This window comes from Magnolia sinica, chromosome 18, assembly GCF_029962835.1.
Source record: "Magnolia sinica isolate HGM2019 chromosome 18, MsV1, whole genome shotgun sequence".
NCBI classification, from domain to species: domain Eukaryota; kingdom Viridiplantae; phylum Streptophyta; class Magnoliopsida; order Magnoliales; family Magnoliaceae; genus Magnolia; species Magnolia sinica.
In genome coordinates, this window is record NC_080590.1 from 35,141,248 (window position 1) to 35,161,265 (window position 20,018).

The 20,018-nt window shown below is 37.5% G+C and overlaps 1 protein-coding gene across 2 annotated transcripts in view; it reads left to right on the plus strand.

Annotated features, from left to right (window-relative positions):
* LOC131234004 (mediator of RNA polymerase II transcription subunit 14) overlaps nucleotides 1–20,018 on the plus strand; it is a 58,502-nt gene that overhangs the window by 27,856 nt on the left and 10,628 nt on the right. For both annotated transcript variants that reach the window (XM_058230948.1, XM_058230950.1), the window contains exons 3-4: nucleotides 1,907–2,004; nucleotides 8,713–8,887. In XM_058230948.1, the coding sequence (XP_058086931.1) occupies nucleotides 1,907–2,004; nucleotides 8,713–8,887 (273 nt within the window). The remainder of the gene's footprint in view (nucleotides 1–1,906; nucleotides 2,005–8,712; nucleotides 8,888–20,018) is intronic.

Genomic DNA, 20,018 nt, shown 5'->3' on the forward strand with positions numbered 1-20,018 from the left:
CATTAGGCATGATGAATGAACGGTGTGGATAATCTACATACATCATGGTGGGTCCCACATATATTTGGCAGCATCCTTGGTCTTAGCGTCAGAAAAAGTAAGAGTTAAATCAACCATAGGGAACAGTGCGGTAATTACACAGGGAAATAATTATTGCCCATTTCCCATGCATTTACCTTTACTCTAAGAAATCAAACATGCCCGAAGAAAGAGTGCTACTTGAACCTCTACCATTAAAAACTTCCTAAAGGTCCACCATAATGTTTCTTTAATGTTTATTTGTCATCCAACCTCTTTATAAGGTCATATAAACGTGGATGAAAGTAAAATAATAAATATCAGGTTGATCCAAAACTTTTGTGACCCATTAGAAAGTTTTAATGGGCAATAACCATTGTTTCCTACGGCATGGCCCACTTGAGATTTAAATCTGATTTATTTTGGTATCATGCCCTAAAATGATTTTTAAAAACGTATGGATGGTGTGGATATACAATAAATACACCAAGGTGGGCCCCACCATAAGTGTCGCACCGTCTTAGGTCAAGCCAAGCGGCACCTAATCCTCTTACCTTTAAAAGTGAACGAATGATGGGCGGGTCTGCAGGGCCCACCTCGATGTATGTATTGCATATCCACATCGTCCATCTTCTTTTACAGCTTATGTTAGCGCGTGGTCCAGAAAATGAAATTGATACAAGTTTCAAGTGGATCATGCCACAAGAAACAGTGGTCATTGATCTCCTACCATTAAAAACTTCCTAGGGTTCACTATAATGTTTATTGACCATCCAACCTATTGATAAGTTCATATAGACTTGGATGGAAAAAAAAAAAACAAATTTCAGCTTGATTCATAATGTTTGTGGCACACAATTTTTATTGGTCAATAACCACTATTTTGTGTTGAGTGGTACACCGTCTACCTAAAATTTTTATCTACTTTATTTTTATGACAATCCTTAAAATCATGTGGCAAAACAGATGGACGACATGGATATACCATGCATACATCGATGTGGGCCCTACTATTGGGGTTCCACTCACATGGTTGGTTCTCTATCACAGCTGGGCGTGGACTTGGTAGTATCCCTGCCAGGACCTAGCTAGAGACATATTGTCCTGTCAGGGGCACTGTGCGGCCCACCGTGATGATGTGTTTCATCCGCACCGTCCATCCATTCTTTTTAGTTGACGAGCCCACAAATGAGGCAGATCAAATCCTCTAGTGGACTACACCACAAGAAACAGTAGGGATTGAATGCCTACTGCTGAAAACCTCTTGGGGGCCACAAAAGTTATGGATCAATATGATATTTATGTTTTCCCTCCATACAGATTTATGTGACCCTATGAACATGTTGGATGATAAATAAACATCACAGCGGGCCCTAGGAAGGTTCCATACAGATCTATGTGACCCTATGAACATGTTGGATGATATTTATGTTTCCCCATTAAATGAAAACTTATTATGTAATGCAGTCTTTTTTGTAGTTTTTTATTCCTAAATATACAAATATATGTATTTAGGCATGTCCTGAAGTTTCACTGAGAAATTCCACTGTTTTCCCCATGTTTCTTCCATTTTCCCCAATTTTCCGGTTATCAGCGATATTATCGATGATAATGATATTATATCTTTATATCTGGCCAGCGAAACTTGTAGCGATACTGACAACTCGAACACCGTGTGTACCAACTTCTATTTGGAGGAGGAAACATTTTCCTATAAATGTGTTAAGTTATTTGGTTGCAGTATGCTTCTTTCCAGTTGGCTTGATTTGAGTCTAACTGGGGAACCATTTCATTAATGAATCCTACTGATTGAAATATGTTAAGTTATTGAAACACATATTTTGAATACCTTCTAATATATTTATTTATTTTTTGGTTCTGGCTGCAGAAGGATAATAAGTCCTGTGCTGAGGAATATGGAATTGATGAAGTATTACTTGTGCGAGCCTATGGCTCATTATATATTACCCTCGGAATAAATATCAGGTCTGTTTGCACACCAAATAAAAGCAGCTGGCTTTGCCTTTTCCTGCTGCTGTTCTGTGCTTGTTTCTCTCTCTCTCTCTCTCTCTCTCTCACACACACACACACACACACACACATGCAGTTTGTTTCTAATTTACATTTTATTGAAAGTCTACACTTGCTACACTATCTTTCATCTAATGTCTTATGTCTGTATATTGTATATGATTGCGAATCTCACAGCTATGGTAACCATAAACGAGTGAAGTCTAGACTGTAGATTCTGATTGCTTGTCTGATATCTCGTAATCTATGATGATCATGTATTTCCCTTGGAATAAATATATCAGATTTGTCTGTCTCCTAATAAGAGCAACTAGATTTGTCCTTTCCTGCTCTGCTCTATGCTTTTTTTTTTTTCCTGATAATTTCTTTTTTCTTCAAATTCTATTGAAAGTTACTCTGGTTATCATTTCATATCTAGTTAAGCCACAAATGATTGTGGAAGGCTAACCTATTGCTAATCATTCTCTCTCGTAAGTTATAATTTTTGTTCATTTTGATCAGTATTCCACACATTTTAATTAATAATTGAGGTAACTATGTCTAGTGTATGTAACTATAAACTGATCTATGTGTTATGGACCAATGGTGCTTGCATATTGATTTTTTATGGTTTCCATGTTTGACTCTCAACATCCATGTTGAGAATAAAAAACGGATGACATTCACTGAATGAAGATGAGTTCACCTCTAGAATTTACCGAGTGCCTGTTTGGATTTGTCGAAAAAAAGAAAAGAAAAGCAGGAGGAAACAATGATTTTTTGGAAACAACATTTTTAGAAAATTAGGGGAAAAGAAATGGTGTTTAAAAAAAAAAAAGTTTTACGGGAAAAGATACCGGCTTTTCTACCTCGCAAGCTCCCTCTTGAATCTTTCCACCACCTTATCTGGTGGTTGTATCACGCTCATTAAAGCGGCCTTATTAAACCGTCCTCTCTATTTCATGTCACCCTTCAAAGATGGCGGCTTTTGGTTGGTTGGTAGGAAGGAAGAAAGTTCTAACCATTGACAACCTTTGGAAAAGATTTATGGTGATTTCAAATATTTGCACTTTGTGATAGTGGACCTTTTATTGCATCCCCTTTTTGGGGATCGATTTGTGTGGATATGTTGGGCCGCTTTCATATGATGTGTTTAGTGAATCGGTGGATCATGGCCTAGGGATATAGAAGATAGCGCTGTGGAGAATGGCTTTGCTTGCAATCTAATGGGTTGTTTGGGAAGAAAGAAACGATATGTCATATGTGTTTAAAAAATGCAAGGAAGTTGGTGGAAGGCACCTCGCAAAGGGCTAGGTTGCTAAGTTATAGATTGGGCTTCTTGTTAAAGGGATGTAATCTGGATTTTCTTTGTGAGTTGGGTCGCCTTCTCGGCGCCCCTTTCTTATTGTAGCTTCTGTTTTCTTTTTGTTTCTTAATAACAGTTTCGCCATCTTTCCAAAAAAAGAAAAAAAAAATACACGTGTAATCCAAAAGCGCTTGATGATCCTTCCCAATGTCTGCCTTCTATTCATGAGTGACGAGGAGTCGGTGGACCATTTATTTCTCCATTGCTCATTTTCCAGAATAGTGTGGTCTGGCATCTTTCATGTTTCATGTGGATCTTGGGTGATGCCACATTCGATCAATGTCCTTTTTAGGGCGTGGCATGTTGATGGAGGTGGTTGTCTTGATCGGTCCAGATGGAGATCAGCTTTGTTTGCCTTTCTATTGGTTGTGTGGTTTGAGAGAAATAGCCGTTGTTTACATAATCAGAGGGTCTCGGCTGGGGGTGTGCTTAGTATGGTTTTGATGTATGTAGAGGATCGGGCTGCCTAGTGTTGGTTCCTGGGGCTTTGTTGGGGTTTGGGGGTGTTTTTGGGTTTTCTTCTTCTTTTTTTTTTTTTTTTGGTTCTGGTTTGTTGTTTTGTTTTCCTTGTTGTCTCTTTTGTTTTTGGGCCTCTGGCCCTAATGAAGTGCTGCATCTTTCACCCAAAAGAAGAAGAAGAAGAAGAAGTGGAACCCTAGTATATTGGTCCATCTTGTTTCATGGTCAATCTTACATGTGCCTCTTGGCCTGCATAGCCTTTTTACATTGGTCAACATGTACAAATGTGGCCCATCATTCAGTGATTATCATTATCTAGTCACTCTCAGAATATCTCCTCATTCAAGCAACAATAATTGTTGTAATAGATGGATTTTTCCCCTTTGAAAGTCAACTGCTGGCTACTTGTTTTTAGACTGTTTGCTAGCCAATTGGAGGTTTGGATTGGATTAATTTGGGGCATGATTGATCCACAATGGAACCTCTTATATGAACCATCAAGCCTAGTGAAAGCTGTTCTAGTGATGCAAGTGGACACACGTAAAGGTAAGCATGTTATAACATATTGTTAAAGAGGCCTAACCAGGCAACAACTCCAAATTCATTATTACATTGAGTTAGAATTCATCACAGTAGGATTTCATTTTTGACAAGTGGGGCCCATATTCACTAATCAAGGGAGATGGTTTGCTAGGCCCCATCATAGATGTACTATGTCCAAGGAAATCTCATGTGTAGGACAAGCATAATCTCTCATTTGTGGGTTATAAGAAGCGTGAAAAGAGAAATAAAGGAATGGTATACATTCACTGGCGCAAAAGGCCAAATATTGGCAGGTAGAATAATGTGATCTGAGATCATTGTGGCATGGTCCATCTATGACATCCAACAGATGGAAGGTTTGGATACTATACAAGTGCTTCATGTTAGGATATGCTCAAACATGTGCATGTGCAAGAATCCATATGCTTGTACAACTAGCAAACCCATTGACAGGGAAACACCCATATTTGCACATTTTCTATTATTTTCCTGCGTTTGGGAAACTCCTTTTCTTATGTTAGAGCAAGGAAATGAAAGAGGTTAATTTCCAAGAAATTTGATAAAAGTGGAAATAGCATTGCCAGAAAATTGATTTTTGAAAAAAAAATGAAATGGGATTTCATGGAAATATCGTTTCTCTACTTTCCGTTTCAGCGATCCCAAACAGGCCCTGAAGGAATAGGCAATTTTTGGTGCAAGGACTACAATTAGTTTATTAGTTTGAGGAAGATGATTGTTTTTCAGTTAAATCCTAGAAAGAGCCTTCCCAAACTTTGCGTGGCCCTAGTGTGGCCCATTGCCACCCCAATTTGGCTACTGCACTTTTATGGGAGGAAATCTGGTAACATGGAAAAGTAAGTAACAAATTGGTTGTTCGATCATTTGCTAAAATCAAAAGATTCAAAACAGAGCAATGGCAAATACTTGTGAGTTTATATGGTTGAAATCTCTTCTCTAACAGATGGTTTTGATGTTAACACTCCGATTTCTCTCCATTGTTTCAATCAACCTGCCAGTCAATGTTGCCAATAATCCTGCGTTTCATGAAAGAACTAAGCACATCGAAGTGGATTGTCACTTTCTTCTTGAGTAAGTAATAAAGAAATCGATTAGCATGCCATTCATTCACTCTGACAGTCAATTGGCTGACATCTTTACAAAGGCTACCATCTGTCATTGAATTTGAAGATCTTAGGCAAGCTAGGCATGTGTGATATCTGTGCTCCAGTTTTAGGCGGAGTCTTGAAAGTGGTGTATGTAATGTGGTACTGCTACAGAGCACCATACCGTTACATCCTCTAATACCTTCTACTCCTGTATATCCTATTCTTTCTTCTCATCTCTGTCTTCTTATCTTTGGAAATATACAAGGATTGTAAGGTTTTGAGGGAGACGGTTTAAGCTTTCTTCCTATTTCCATCCAGTTGCTTCTCTTTCTCCTTCTCAGTATTATCACTTTTCATTTGGCACATCCTTCTTGATGGTGTTTTTCTTGCTTGTATGTTTTTTGTTTGGTTCTAATAAAGTTCTGGTAAAGAGGTTGTATGCATGTATTTGGGGCCCCTGGGGGGAGCCTGTCCTTTTACTCTGCAGTATTTTTTTGTTCCATTGGCTCTTCAATACTGACAACTAGGGCAGTTCTGATATAAATGCGACTCAGTAGTAGTGCTTCATTAGTGTTATGTGTTATGGCTTGTTGCTTGTGATGTAAGGCTTATGAGGTCTGAGTCTTCAGTCTTATGAGCTGTTAGTTTGTCTTCTTTACTGAACTTGTATTACCAGTATTCTACCTTTGCCTTATTCTCTTTCCTGAAGTGGTACCACCATTAATCTGACCATGATGCCTTATTGTCTTTGTAATATCTTATTTCAAAACTGTCGCTTCATGTTATATTGTGTTTTACTTCAATTTGTGCACTTTTTGAGCTTCTGCCCTCGCCATGCTAATTATGTCATAAAACATTCGAGGCCTCGAGGTCTTTTTTAGGAGGGTAATCTGCTCGCTAACTCAGCGGGTTGATTTTCCTTTTTGTAATCAGTTTCTCTTATCAATATAGAATTGTCACTTTTCAAAAAAAAAAAAAAAAAAACATTCGAGGCCTTGAGGGTGGTGAAGCCATGACAGAGATTGGACCTCTAGAGATTGGAAGAGTTCAATCATCATCATCATCATCATTTAAGCCTTATCCCTATTACTTGGGGTCAGCTACATGAAACCTGTTCCACCATTCCACTTTATCAAGTGCCATTCCCTCCCTTAGACCATAGATGGTCACTGAAAGAATGAAATGGTGGATGAGGGATCTTTTCTTTTGTTGTTCAATTAACACTGTATCAGGGATTCCTGCGCAGAGTGGATTTCCTATTAGTGAGATTCTGTCAAGTGGTGTGTGTTTTCATTCCAAAGATCGAGCTCCTAGCGGTTCTAGTGGATTTGCTTTTACGAGGATTTGGTATGAGGACACAACCCAAAAGCTATTGATTTACTAATTGGAAGGTGGACAGTGGCAGGTGTTTATTTATGTACTTCTCAAAGTTTAGCAGCAATCATCGTCATCTAAGCCCTATACCAACTAAGTGGGGTTGGCTACACGAATCCTGTTATGCCATTCCACTCTCAAGATTCATGGACCACATCCTTAGTTAAACCACAACTCGGCAAATCTTTTCTTACTACCTCCACACACATCCCTTTGGCCCTTCCCCTTATAGAGCCTTCATCACTGCTTCTAACTGGTGCACAGGTGCAGTCCTTGGTACCTGTTGCACATGGCCAAGCCATCTAAGTCTACTTTCCCTCTTCTTATTACTTACAGTCACTATTCCTAAGTTTTAGCAGCAATAATAGATAAGAAGAGAATAATGGGAGATAAATATGTGGAGTCACACCACTCGAACCTAAGAAAATGAACTCCCAATGGGTTCCTGGAAGCATCTCAAATCAAGGTCATGTTTCCAATCACAAGAAACATGGGGAAAAATAAAAAATAAAATCAGTTTTCAATTGAATAATCCATAGCATGATCCCTAGGGTTCCATACACATGGCTCCATGAAGCCTTTCATTACCTTCCTGCGAGTGTTGAAAGAAGCAACTGAAAACCCATTGGCCTGACAATTAACCTTCCTATTTTGTCTCAAACCTGCAATAAAATAGGGAATAAAAGAAGGAAACTAAAATATGAGTCATACAAACTATCGGGCCTTGTATGCACAACTGCTTTGGATTGTATGTGCTGTCTGGTTTCTGTAAGAGCCACCAATCTCGATACAGTTCATAAATAAAGCCTTTTATGGACACCTGCATGGACATGTGGGCCCTGCAGTCCTATAAGGTCAGCCGATTCGATTTGTTGGTTCCAAACTGCCAGCAGTGTGGTACACTAGTGTACCCGGACTGATGATCCAATGGTCCTGCATCGCTCATTTTTCCTAATCATTCCTCTTTGTTGATCTGTGTCGAGGTTTCCTTGCCGTGAACACTTGTTCGATATTAAGGAATAAGCTGATATGGATGAGTTGATAATGGATCCGGACTATTTTAGAGGGAGGAGAGGGAGGAAAGGGTGAGAGTGAGGAGACTGGAGGATTTGATGTCTGGATATTAAGGTGGTATGTGGGGAAAGGGTTAAGGGGAAGTGTGGAAGAAGATGAGAGGGAAGGATAAGGGGGAGTGGACTTTTGTCTGATGCAACTATGAATGGTGGATTTAGAATTTTCAAAATGGATAGGGAAGTTGGGGAAACATTGAAACTGGATGTGGGGATCATATTCTTACTTCACCTGGTTTTGAACGATTGCAGACTATAGGTCTGTAAAGCAGCATGTGAAGAGGGTGGGGCCTGCAGTTCAGAGTAAATTTTAACTGAAATTCTGTGCTCCTATCAAATTTATTGCTATTGTCAATTTCCTTGTTGTCTCTTTGTATGCAATATACATATATATGTAGATGTATATATGGTGTTCTATCATTTTAAAGTGCCTATAATTGGTCAATGTATTCCTTATAGCTGTTTAAGGAATGATTCCCCCCCCCGAAATTTGATGTTTAACTAATTTGCATTATTTATGATCTCTCTAAATTGAATATTTGATGTGGCTTAAGTAAATTGCATGTTCTCTTTCATTTTCTGCTATTGGGAAGTGGATGAGTGATTGTTCTCAAAATAGATGGTTTAACTAAGCCGTATGGTTTCTCGTCTCTCAGAAACTTATATTTGACATGTATATCACATGTTTTACAGTACTTCCTTGCCAGGATTTGATGACTCGTTGTCATTGTTTCTTTGCATGTTAATTTATTATCTTTAACTGCAGGAGTGGGCGTTTCCTTCTTCAGTCTTCTAGAAATATCCTTGCTTCGTCTGCACTGTTAGACTGTGAAGAAGCCTTAAACCAGGGAAGCATGAATGCAGCTGATGTGTTTATAAGCTTGAGAAGCAAAAGTATTTTGCACTTATTTGCATCAATTGGCAGGTTTTTAGGCCTCAAGGTAAACCCATTTTGCGCAACTAGTGCAATTATCTTCCACTGGTTAAGGACTAACATGACTATTGCACCTGATTGGACCTTTTTGAAAATTTCTTTTGTAGCTCCATTACCTTTTGGAAATGGGGAATTATATGATTTCAACCAGGCAATGTGTAAAATCCTTGAGTCCTTTGTTTGGGCAAAGTGACACATGGTTTGTAAAAACAGCTCGTGTGCAGGGTATTTTGGAGATCTTTTTGAGATTTAGAATGTTTGCAGAAGTTAGTTTCCTGTATTCATAGTAATCTATATGATAAGCTTTTCGTGGATTTACTATGTCATAGGGAGTCTAAATTTAGTAACGTCTAGACTTGAATATTTTGTATATGCCTCCATAGAGACCTCCAAGGCCATGTATATATAGAGTTGAAGAATAATGAGATTGGAAATAAAAAATCGAGTTTCATGAGATATTATTCTCTTGCAGAGGGACAACGGGACAGGTGTCCCGTATCCGTTACGATATGACCGTATCGGCTAATATGTATTGATAACGACATTAGCCGTTACACGATGCCGTTACCGATACGGGGCCGTCACGGGGCACCCCCCGATTCTGTAGCCGTAACGGCCGTTTCTGCCCCATAACGGTCAGGGCTTAACGGTAAAAAAACGGCCTTTTTTTTTTTTGTTTTTTAAGGTCTGTTTTTTCACTTTTTTTAAAAAAAAAAACTTCTTTCTTTCAAACTTTTCTTAAATCATTCTATTGCTATTTTCGACCACTCTTAGTTTGATATTACAGATAAAAACAACTTATATTAAGGATTTTCTTGATTCGAAGCTCCGTGGGCCATTTTTCAGAAAATTTTCAAAAATAGGTATTTATATTTTTTATTTAGTGTTTTGTTGTTTGAATAGTAGAATATGATGTGTTAATCATAATAGAAGATATTAATGTCCATTTTACAGATTGTTGTTGTCATTTTTATTTTTTTTTAATTTTTGCCCCCCCCCCCCCCTTTTCCCTTTTTTAATTCGAAAAATCATTTTTTATTGAATGTTTTGCTATTTTAATGGTAGAATATGATGTGTTAATCATAGTAGAACATGTTAATGTCCATTTTACAGATTGTTGTTGTAATTTTATATTTTTTTATAATTTTTTTCTATTTACGCATTATTTTCGGCCTTTTTTTTTAATTTTAAAAATTCAAATATATTACACATGTAAGTTATTTTCATATTACATTCATTTTAATATATCTATCATTGATAGTATATAGTTAGAAAATTAAATATATGAGTTTTGCAGTCAAATCCAGGTTGTTTGGTTCAGAAATTCATTAGACAATCCGATACAACTTCTCACCAAAGAGTGGACCGTTACACCACCATAAACATGTTCCAATTTATAAATGAATGCATATTTGAAATGCTTAGAATATTCTAGATTTAATCCATATTTTTTTGGTAAAAAAAAATTGCACCGTTACGGGCCGTTACACCCCCATATCCGTATCGGTATCGGAGGGCACCATTATATCAACCGATACCGATACGGGATACCTTTCACAACACCCTAAAAAAACCAACCATATGTGCACGGAAATCTGTTCTTCCCCTCTTCTTTTCTTTCTCATCCATCCTTCGTCAAATTGGTATTAGTGCAGGTTCATCTGTTGGCTTGTATGGGAACAGTGGCAAGCATCTAGAAGAATATCATGCGAGGAAATAGTAAGAAGATGTGATGGTATGGATGGGAGGATGGAATTCCACATTAGAGCTTAGGTCGATCGGAGAATTTTGAAAACATTGACACAACATTAAGGAGTGCCTCATGTGTGAGAAATTGACAACATCTTGGAATCGGACATTAGTGGTTCCGATAGTGCTTTGTTCAATCATTGGTAGAAGAGAAGACCTATTGGAGGATCATGACCGAGGTATCTCGTATCGGTATCGGTTGGCATAACGGTGCCCTCCGATACCGATACGGATATGGAGGTGTAATGGTGATACGGGGGCGTAACGGCCCGTAACGGTACGATTTTTATTTATTTTTTTGCCAAAAAAATATGGATTAAATCCGGAATATTTTAAGCATTCCAAATATGCATTCATTTATAAATTGGAACATATTTATGGTGGTGTAATGGTCCACTCTTTGGTGAGTAGTTGTATCGAGTTGTCTGATGAATTTATGAACCAGACAACCTAGATTTGATTGCAAAACTCATATATTTAATTTTCTAACTATCTACTATCAATGATTAGAATGAATGTAATATGAAAATATCTTACATGTGTAATATATTCGAATTCTTTTTTAAAAAAGCCGAAAATAGTGCGTAAATAGAAAAAAATTATAAAAAAATATAAAAGGACAACAAGAATCTGTAAAATGGACATTAACATGTTCTAGTATGATTAATACATCATATTCTACCATTAAAACAACAAAACATTCAATAAAAAATGATTTTTCGAATTTTTTTAAAAAAGGCCGAAAATAGTGTGTACATAGAAAAAATTATAAAAAAAATATAAAATGACAACAACAATCTGTAAAATGGACATTAATATCTTCTACTATGATTAACACATCATATTCTACCATTCAAAAAGCAAAACATTGAATAAAAAATATAAATATCTATTTTTGAAGAATTTCTAGAAAATGGCCTGCGGAGCTTCGAATCAAGAAAATCTTTAATGTAAGTTGTTTTTATCTGTGATATCAAGCCAAGAGTGGTCGAAAATAGTAATAGAATGATTTAAGAAGAGTTTGGAAGAAACAAGTTTTAAAAAAAGGTGAAAAAACAGACCTTAAAAAGCAAAAAAAAGAAAAGAAAAAGGACATTTTTTTACCGTTATGCCCTGACTGTTACGGGGCCGTTACGGCTACAGAATCGGGGGGTGCCCCGTTACGGCCCCGTATCACGTAACGGTCACTGCCGTTACCGATACGTATCGGCCAATACGGCCGTATCGTAACGGATACAGGACACCCTGATCATGACTAATGATGTAAAACTTGAGATGCTCTAGTTTTACAAAGAATATGAGATTTTAAATGAATAAGATTCATTATCAGTGTTTGAAGATTTGACGAATGATGTGCTTAGTGAAAGCACAACAATCCAGGAAGATACACATGACATGAAAGTCTCTAGGTGGTTTTCCATTTTAATGAATGGATTAATGAAACAAACAATGGATCGACAGTTGGATTGGTGGAGGAGGAGATGAGCAGCTCAACTGTCGACTCGTGCATTCTACGGTGCATGTCAAAGCTGAGATGGACACATCCCATTCCAACTATAACTGGGGTGCATAAATCAGAGGCCGATAGTGATAAGGCAACACTGTGTCAACAAGGAGCTGATGGACTCACAACTCCATTACTACAAAAGTGGGAGGTGGGGCCTAGAATGTGGGGAGCAGGAAAACAGGAGTACGTGTGATCTACAACACCATCCAATGCAAGCAGGGTCAATCCGTTGAGTGGGCCTACATTATCAGCTCCCAACAAGCAGAAAGTGAAGCATTGCAAATGGCAATGGATGTGTGTAGGGATCCAAACTTGAGTATGGGCTCTTCCCAACTGAGAGCAATTGATTCAGCCCAATTGGGCCATGATCTGATCAGATGGTTCACCCATCCAATAAGCCCACGTGTGTTAGTGATGCATGTAGACCCAGATCGGATGTGTCTTCTGAATGTCACCCACTTTGATCACACATGATTGGTAACTGTTGATAGAGGACCTGGGGATTATTAATAGTTCACTTTCTATGGTCTGGTTGTTAAAAAACAGCCCATGTCTAGGGAATTTTTGAGAACTTTCATGAGATTTAAAATCTTTCAAGGAGTTGCTAGTTTTAATAGAAGTTCTTGTGTGATATTTTCAAGTGGATTTACCATGTCATAGCGAGTCTTGAAATGGTGAAGTCTAGATTTGAAAGGTCTCATTAGATATTTATCTTTTGTATTTAGGCCTATATAAAGATTGCTAAGGCCTTATGTATATAGAGTTGATGAATGATTAAATTGGACAAAAAAAGGGTATTGTAGGGGAAAAAACCCTAAAAGATTCAACTGGTGTTTGTGCAAAAAATCTGTTCTTTCCTTGATATTTTCTTTCTCATCCACCCTACATCACAGAGCCAATCCCAATCATCATGTGGATCACATGCTAAAAAACAATGGACAACCACCTAGAAACCTTGAAATTCATGTGGTGGCCCACTTGAGGGTTGGATTTGCTTGGTTTTTAGCGCATCCTTTTTCATTATGGGGAAATTGTGCTAGATTGTTGGATGCCACACATACAACTAGCAGGTGATAGACCTTCATGTGCATGCTTGTGTGCATGTGTGCCTTTTGACACTTAAGTTATGGCAGCATTGAGAAAAATGTGGCCTGCCATAGTGTGTCTATATGCCATCCAATCCACTCATCAAATGCATCTCGTCATGATGAAGGGACAATGCACACGTGAGGCCATTCCAAAACTTAGGTGGGCCTAGTGTTCGAAGTATCGGTATCTCTACAAAATTCACTGGCTGGCAGTGTTGTGTCAAAATCCTAAGATTTACTATTTGAGTTGAATCTTAAGCAAAATGATTTGCACCCCACCTTTGAATCCCTTTTTATATGAATCCTACATTTTATGATTTGAATCCTATGATCTATGATTCAAATTATACTTGTTCTCTTTTATTTTAAGCTTTGCTTGGCTTTCATCGTATGTTTTTAAATTTGTTGGGGCCTTTTCATTTAGAAAAAATCTTAAAAAAAGAAAAAAAAAGTCACTTAGAATGATTTTACAGAGTTCCTTATGGTGTGGGCGCCTGATTTTTAGTCTCGACTGTGAATCGAGGGGGCTAATTTGAGATCATGGTGGGCCCCAAAGAACTCAACATTATCGTAACTTTGGGATCAAACCCATATTTACATGCATACATTCATGTATGTATCAATGTATGTATTATGTACATACATGTGCATATGCATACAGATTGGTAGTTGGGGTTGATGTTTTGTTTAGATCAGCAGTTTTGTTTTAGGATTTTATAAATCACTACTAATTTATAAAGAAAAAAAAAAAAAAAACCCTTTTCTTTTTTCTTTTCAACATTGTTAGGTTAGGTAGTAGGTTGGTTTTATAGTCGTAAATAGTTTGAGGAACCTAGAAATTCTTAATTAGATTAGGATTTGGTTTGGAAGGCTTCATGATACTTTTACATAAAATGGAGTTCAGTTGAGTATTTCGATGTTTTCCTGTCTTTGCATTACTTGCATATGCAAATGGTTTACGTTGTTAAAGTATTTTCCCATGCATTCATTTGTAGAATAATAGTTTTTACCCAATAAATGTTCTAATATGTTTGCCATATTAGCATATTTTCTTATGGAAGTCATTTTCCTATGTTTCTTTACGCCACAAAATGCAAGCTTCAAAATTTATTTCAATGTATTTTTGATCCACTAGCATTGTTAGTTAGTACACATTGTGGACATAGGGATTCACTATATGCATTGCATCACATGGAATGGCCCAATGGCACATATCAATAGGCGTGGAACCCACTCACCATATGGGTATGGAAAATGGACATAAAATGTCTGATCAACGGCTATGAAAATGGATAATCCATGTGCTTGTACTAGAAAAGGTCTGGTCATTAATATGCATTGTCCATTGTGTGTGCAACACTCGTGATGGCCCATCACCCCAAATCACTTGGATTGGATGATCCTAAGCATCTGATCTATGGCTAATGGAAATGAATGATTCATATTGGTAAAAGTTCTGATCAGATTATATGGACTATCCATTGTTTGGGCCCACCCTTGGTGTCCCATCCCTTTCAAATCACTTTGATTGGATGATCCTAAGCATTATGATCAATGACTTTGGAAATGGATGATCCATATTGATAATACTAGAAAAGATCTGATTGTTGATATGGACCATCCATCTTGTGGAGCCGACACTTGATGGTCAATCAGTTTTGGATCAATTTGATTGGATGATCTAACCATCCAATCGATGGCTATGGAAATAGATGATCCATATTGATTATAATAGAAAAGGTCAAATCATTGATATAGACCATCCATCATGTGGGGCCCACCCATCGTGCTTCCCCCAAACCACTTTGGTCAAATGCTCCTAATCATACAATCAGCGGATACGAGAATGGAAGAACCATATTGATTACACTCCGAAAGCTCTAATCATTGAGACGTAGATCGTACATCATGTGTGGTCCACACTTGGTTGCTAGTTGTTTCAACTCACTTTGATAATATGATCCTAAGTTCCTAACCATCCAATTATTGGTTGGGAAAATGGACAGTTCATATTAAATATAATGGAAAACCATTGATTTGGACCGTTTATCACTTATGCGCACCTTTGATTGCATATCTCTCTCCTATCATTTTGATTAGATGATCGTAACCATCCAATTAGTGGTTTGGAAATGGACTGTCCATATTGAGTAACTAGAGAGGTCTACGCATTGATGTGGACCATCCGTCATTTGGGCCTACCTTTGATTGCTCATCCTTCTCATATCACTTCAGTTGGATGATTCTACCCATTTGATTAGTGGTGTGGGAAGTGGATGGTTTGTATTGAGTACGCTGATTGCCATCCCTCTCAAATAACTTTGTTTGGATGTTCCTGACCATCCAATTAGTGGTCTGGGAAATGGTTTAAAAGTGGAATTCAATCATTGGTTTGGGAAATGGACAGTCCATATCGAGTATACTATAGAGGTCTAAAGCATTGACATGGACCGTCCATCATATATTCACCTTTGATTGCCAACCCTCTTAAATCACTTTGATTGGATGATCCTAACCGTTTGATTGGTGATTTTGGAAATGAACAGTTCATGTTGAGTGTAGTAGAGAGTTAGTAACAGTGTAACACTAAAGGTGGCAATGTTGCAATTTACAAAGGAAAGTGTTTCGTTATAGGGGGAGGGTGAAATTTTTTTTATTTTTATTTTTTTTGTTTAGGCTATTCATATAGAAAATGGTAAGTTTGAAAATGTTTACATAGCAAGTCGGTGCAAACACGCATGTGCAAATTAGGTTTACATTTGTAAATTGGAATTTACATGTGCAAGTTTGTTGCTTGCACCCATTTCCATGTGTAAATTTCTATTTGCAGATGTAAAAGAGATTCTCCCATGTGCCTTCGTCAATTTTCTAATGAAAATGTTTTCACATAGGCCAATTTTCCTCTTCAAATGCCTTTTTTATTTTCACATCTCCCACCATAAGGAAACATTTTCCTATGCAAAGCGAACCCCTCTATTTTACCATCTCATATATGCCTCTTGCTTACGACATAACTTTAGTACCTGTAAGTTCTTGTAACTAATCCAATCAAAGTGATTTTAGTGGGATGGACAATCGAAGGTGGGCCCCACATGATGGTCAATCCTCATCACTGCTTACACCTTTCTTGTTTATTCAATGGGCACCATCCTGATGGTTAGGATCATCCAATCAAAGTGATGAGAGGGATGAGCAATAATAGGTGGAATACACGTGATAGACGGTCCATATCAATGCATACACCTCTCTAGTATACTCTATATGGAGTGTCCATTTTTCCAACCTTTGATCTGATGGTCCAATCAAAGTGGTTTGAGCATGGTGCACCCCACACGATGTATGGTCCACATCAATTGACCTCGCTAATATAGTCAATATGGACCGACCATTTTCAACCACCAATTGGGTGGAGATCGTCCAAAGTGATTTGAGAGGGAGGAGCCATCAAAGTTGGCCCCCCTTATGGTGGATGATTCATATCAATGTTTACAACTCTTCTTGTATACTCAATATGAACCATCCATTTTCCCAACTGCTAATCAAATGGTTAGGATCATTCAATTAAAGTGATTTGAGAGGGCTTGGCAATTGAGGGTGCTTCCCAATGGATCATATCAATGTATCATTGATCAAACCTTTTCTAGTATAATCGATATGGGTCATCATTTTTGTATCCATTGATCGGATGGCTGGGAGCATTTGATCAAAGTATATATTCAATTTGGATAATTCATTGTCATAGTCATCGATTGGATGGTTAGGATCATTTGAGCAAAGTGATTTGATAGGGATGGGCCATCAAGAGTGGGCCTCACACAATGGATGGGCCATATCTATGATAAGACCTTGTTGAGTATAATCAATATGGAACATCCATTTCCATAGCCATTAGTCGGATAGTTTGGGTCATTTGATTAAAGTAATTTAAGAGGGACGGGCCATCAAGGGCGGGTCCCAAATGATGGATGGTCAATAATTGGACCCTTCTAGTATTATCTATATGGATAATCTATTTCCATACCTGTTGGTCGGATGGTTAGGATCATCCGAACAAGGTGATTTAAGACTGATAGGCCATTAATGTGGGTCCTATACAATGTATGATCCATATCAATGGTTGGACTTTTTTTTAGTATAATCAATATGGATCTTCCATTTTCTTTGTTATCGGACCTTCAGTTCATTTTCTAGTTCCATATAGTGGGTTCCACACTTCTCGACGTGTACTTGTGGGGCCCATTAAGTGTGGTGGGATACATTGTGAAACCAATATGTCCACGTTGTGTGCTAACGATGTCGTCAGGTCAACAATTAGGTTGACATAGATTTTTACACTTATGTACCGCTGCGTATTCTAGGACTTCCATTGCTAAAAATAAACCAAAATGTAAACATGCATCACTTACACAAGAAAAACTTTTAGTATACAAGTGGATGCATATGAAAATGCTCATGGTGCAAAGCATTTACGTACGCAAATGCTGTGAAGACAAACATATCCTTAAGATCAAAATTTGCTTACCAAAGGTTTGGTGCCCTTAACACACAAGGCAATGTGCGGCCAAAACTTTGGATCAACATTATAATGACTTGTATCTTAATTCCTTCTGGTCTTTTAGCCCAAGCAAAACACCATTGTTCCAATGTGATCATGGCTTGAATACCCTTCTTTTGCGTGTAAATACTTCCGAGGGTAAGGTATGTGTTGCAAAGTGTTTCACTGCTGGCCGTAGAAGTTTGTTATTATTCCCGAAGCTTCTCATCATGCTTAGTACAATTCCATGCCCATAAATAGGCTTTGTCACTGGTTTTGCTGTTTTAAGTGTTTCAAAATACGTTTTCATTTTTCCAGTATCCTCCAACATTAGATATGCGGTGTGCAGCACATGGGAGTCTAATATATCTTTTCTCTTATCCATCAGCTTCATCCCAACACTCACATAGCTTGAATGATTATTCATGAAAACCTGAGTCACATTTTCTTCCTCAGTCTCTTTAGTCTCATCAAGATATTTAAATAGAAAACTTCTATCTTTTATTGAATTGGAAGCATCAATAGACTTGTAAAACATTGTTCGGCCAGAGTATTTATCAAAAGTTGATTATGCTTCTATTATTCCATTTGTCCAACCAATAGGCATAATTGAACACCCATGAGTTTTCCAAGAATCCTTGTATCCTTTCATTACATTATCAACATTGCCAATCTCCTCCTTTAGTATCCATGTTCTCATCTCATGCATGGATGGTGGCTTAATCCCTGCCTAACCTTTCAAATAGCCTCACACCATGTTGAAAAGTATGGGCTATTACACAGATTCAATGACAAAGCATTCTAAAAAAAAAATAATAATAATAATAATTTGTCAATCACACCACACTTCTTTTCTCTCTTCCTTCATCTGCATTGAATTCAATGTAGTTGGTTGTTGCTCACTACTAACAAACTGGTCCATAAGACCCATTGCTCTTGTTGCCAATTGGTTACCAGAAGATCCACTGCCAACAAACAAATCATTACCTACACTAATGTTATCACTACTAGAACCAGAATAATATGTCGATCCCTCCCTCTCGATTTCTCGAAATACCTCATTTCTTTTATCTTTCATATCAGAGTAGTCTCCCAAACTCTTTCTATGCTGCTCCTTGACTTCTTCTATCACTTTTGGCACGACTTTATCCCATTGAGGGTTCCGGCCAAGTGATGCTTTAGGTGAGTCGTGCCTCCCATACACCTTTGACCACAAAATTTACAGAACACATAATTTCTATGACCTTTCCCTACTGGATTATTGGCAACATATTTCTAGGCAAAATCTCTCTTTTCCTTTAGACATCTTTCTCTTTTTAGTTCACTAAAAAAATAAAAAAGTTCATGAGTCACGAACTCACGAATCAGTAAATCATAATAGATGACAAACACCCACCATAGTAGGCCATCTAAAAAAACTGAATAAAAAAGAAGAAAAGGAAAAGGAGAAAAATTGCATGGCAATCCTTATCCTTCAACATGCATAGTAACGTGCCATGCACAGACCAAGGAGAACAACACCCCCCCCCCCCCCCCACAAAAAAAAAAAAAAGAAAAAGAATGATAAGAACCTTATCCTACAACATTGCGTAGTAACCAACATCCTAAAACGAATATTAAAAAAAATAAAAATAAAAAAATAAAAACCTGAAAAAATTCCATGGAATAAACAATAAATCATCCTCTGAAATGAAAAACAACTCATTTAACAAATATTAAGGGGTTGGAACTTACCTTTATCAATCTTGAAAAGAGATTCAATCAACAATAAAACTGGATTTTGAGCTTTGTGGGTGCACAGAAGAAAAAAAAGAAGAAGAAGAAGAATGATAACAACCTTATCCTACAACATTGCGTAGTAACCAACATCCTAAAATGGAAAAAATAAAAAAAAAAACCTGAAAAAATTCCATGGAAGAAACAATAAATCATCCTCTGAAATGAAAAATAACTCATTTAACAAATATTAAGGGGTGGGAACTTACCTTTATCAATCTTGAAAAGAGATTCAATCAACAATAAAACTGGATTTTTGAGCTTTGTGGCTGCACAGATGTGCAAAGGGGAAAAATGATTTTCTCATTCGTTTGAGCTCCAATGATCTTGAAAATACAACAAATGGACCTTTTTTTTAGGGTTGATCAATCGGCCAAAATCTCCCCTTCAATTGCTTTTTGGATCGAAGAGAAGGATTTGGAGTGGTGGGGTGCTTGCATCAACTTAGGGTTTTGAAAGAGGGGTTTTCAAAAACCTCTTTCGA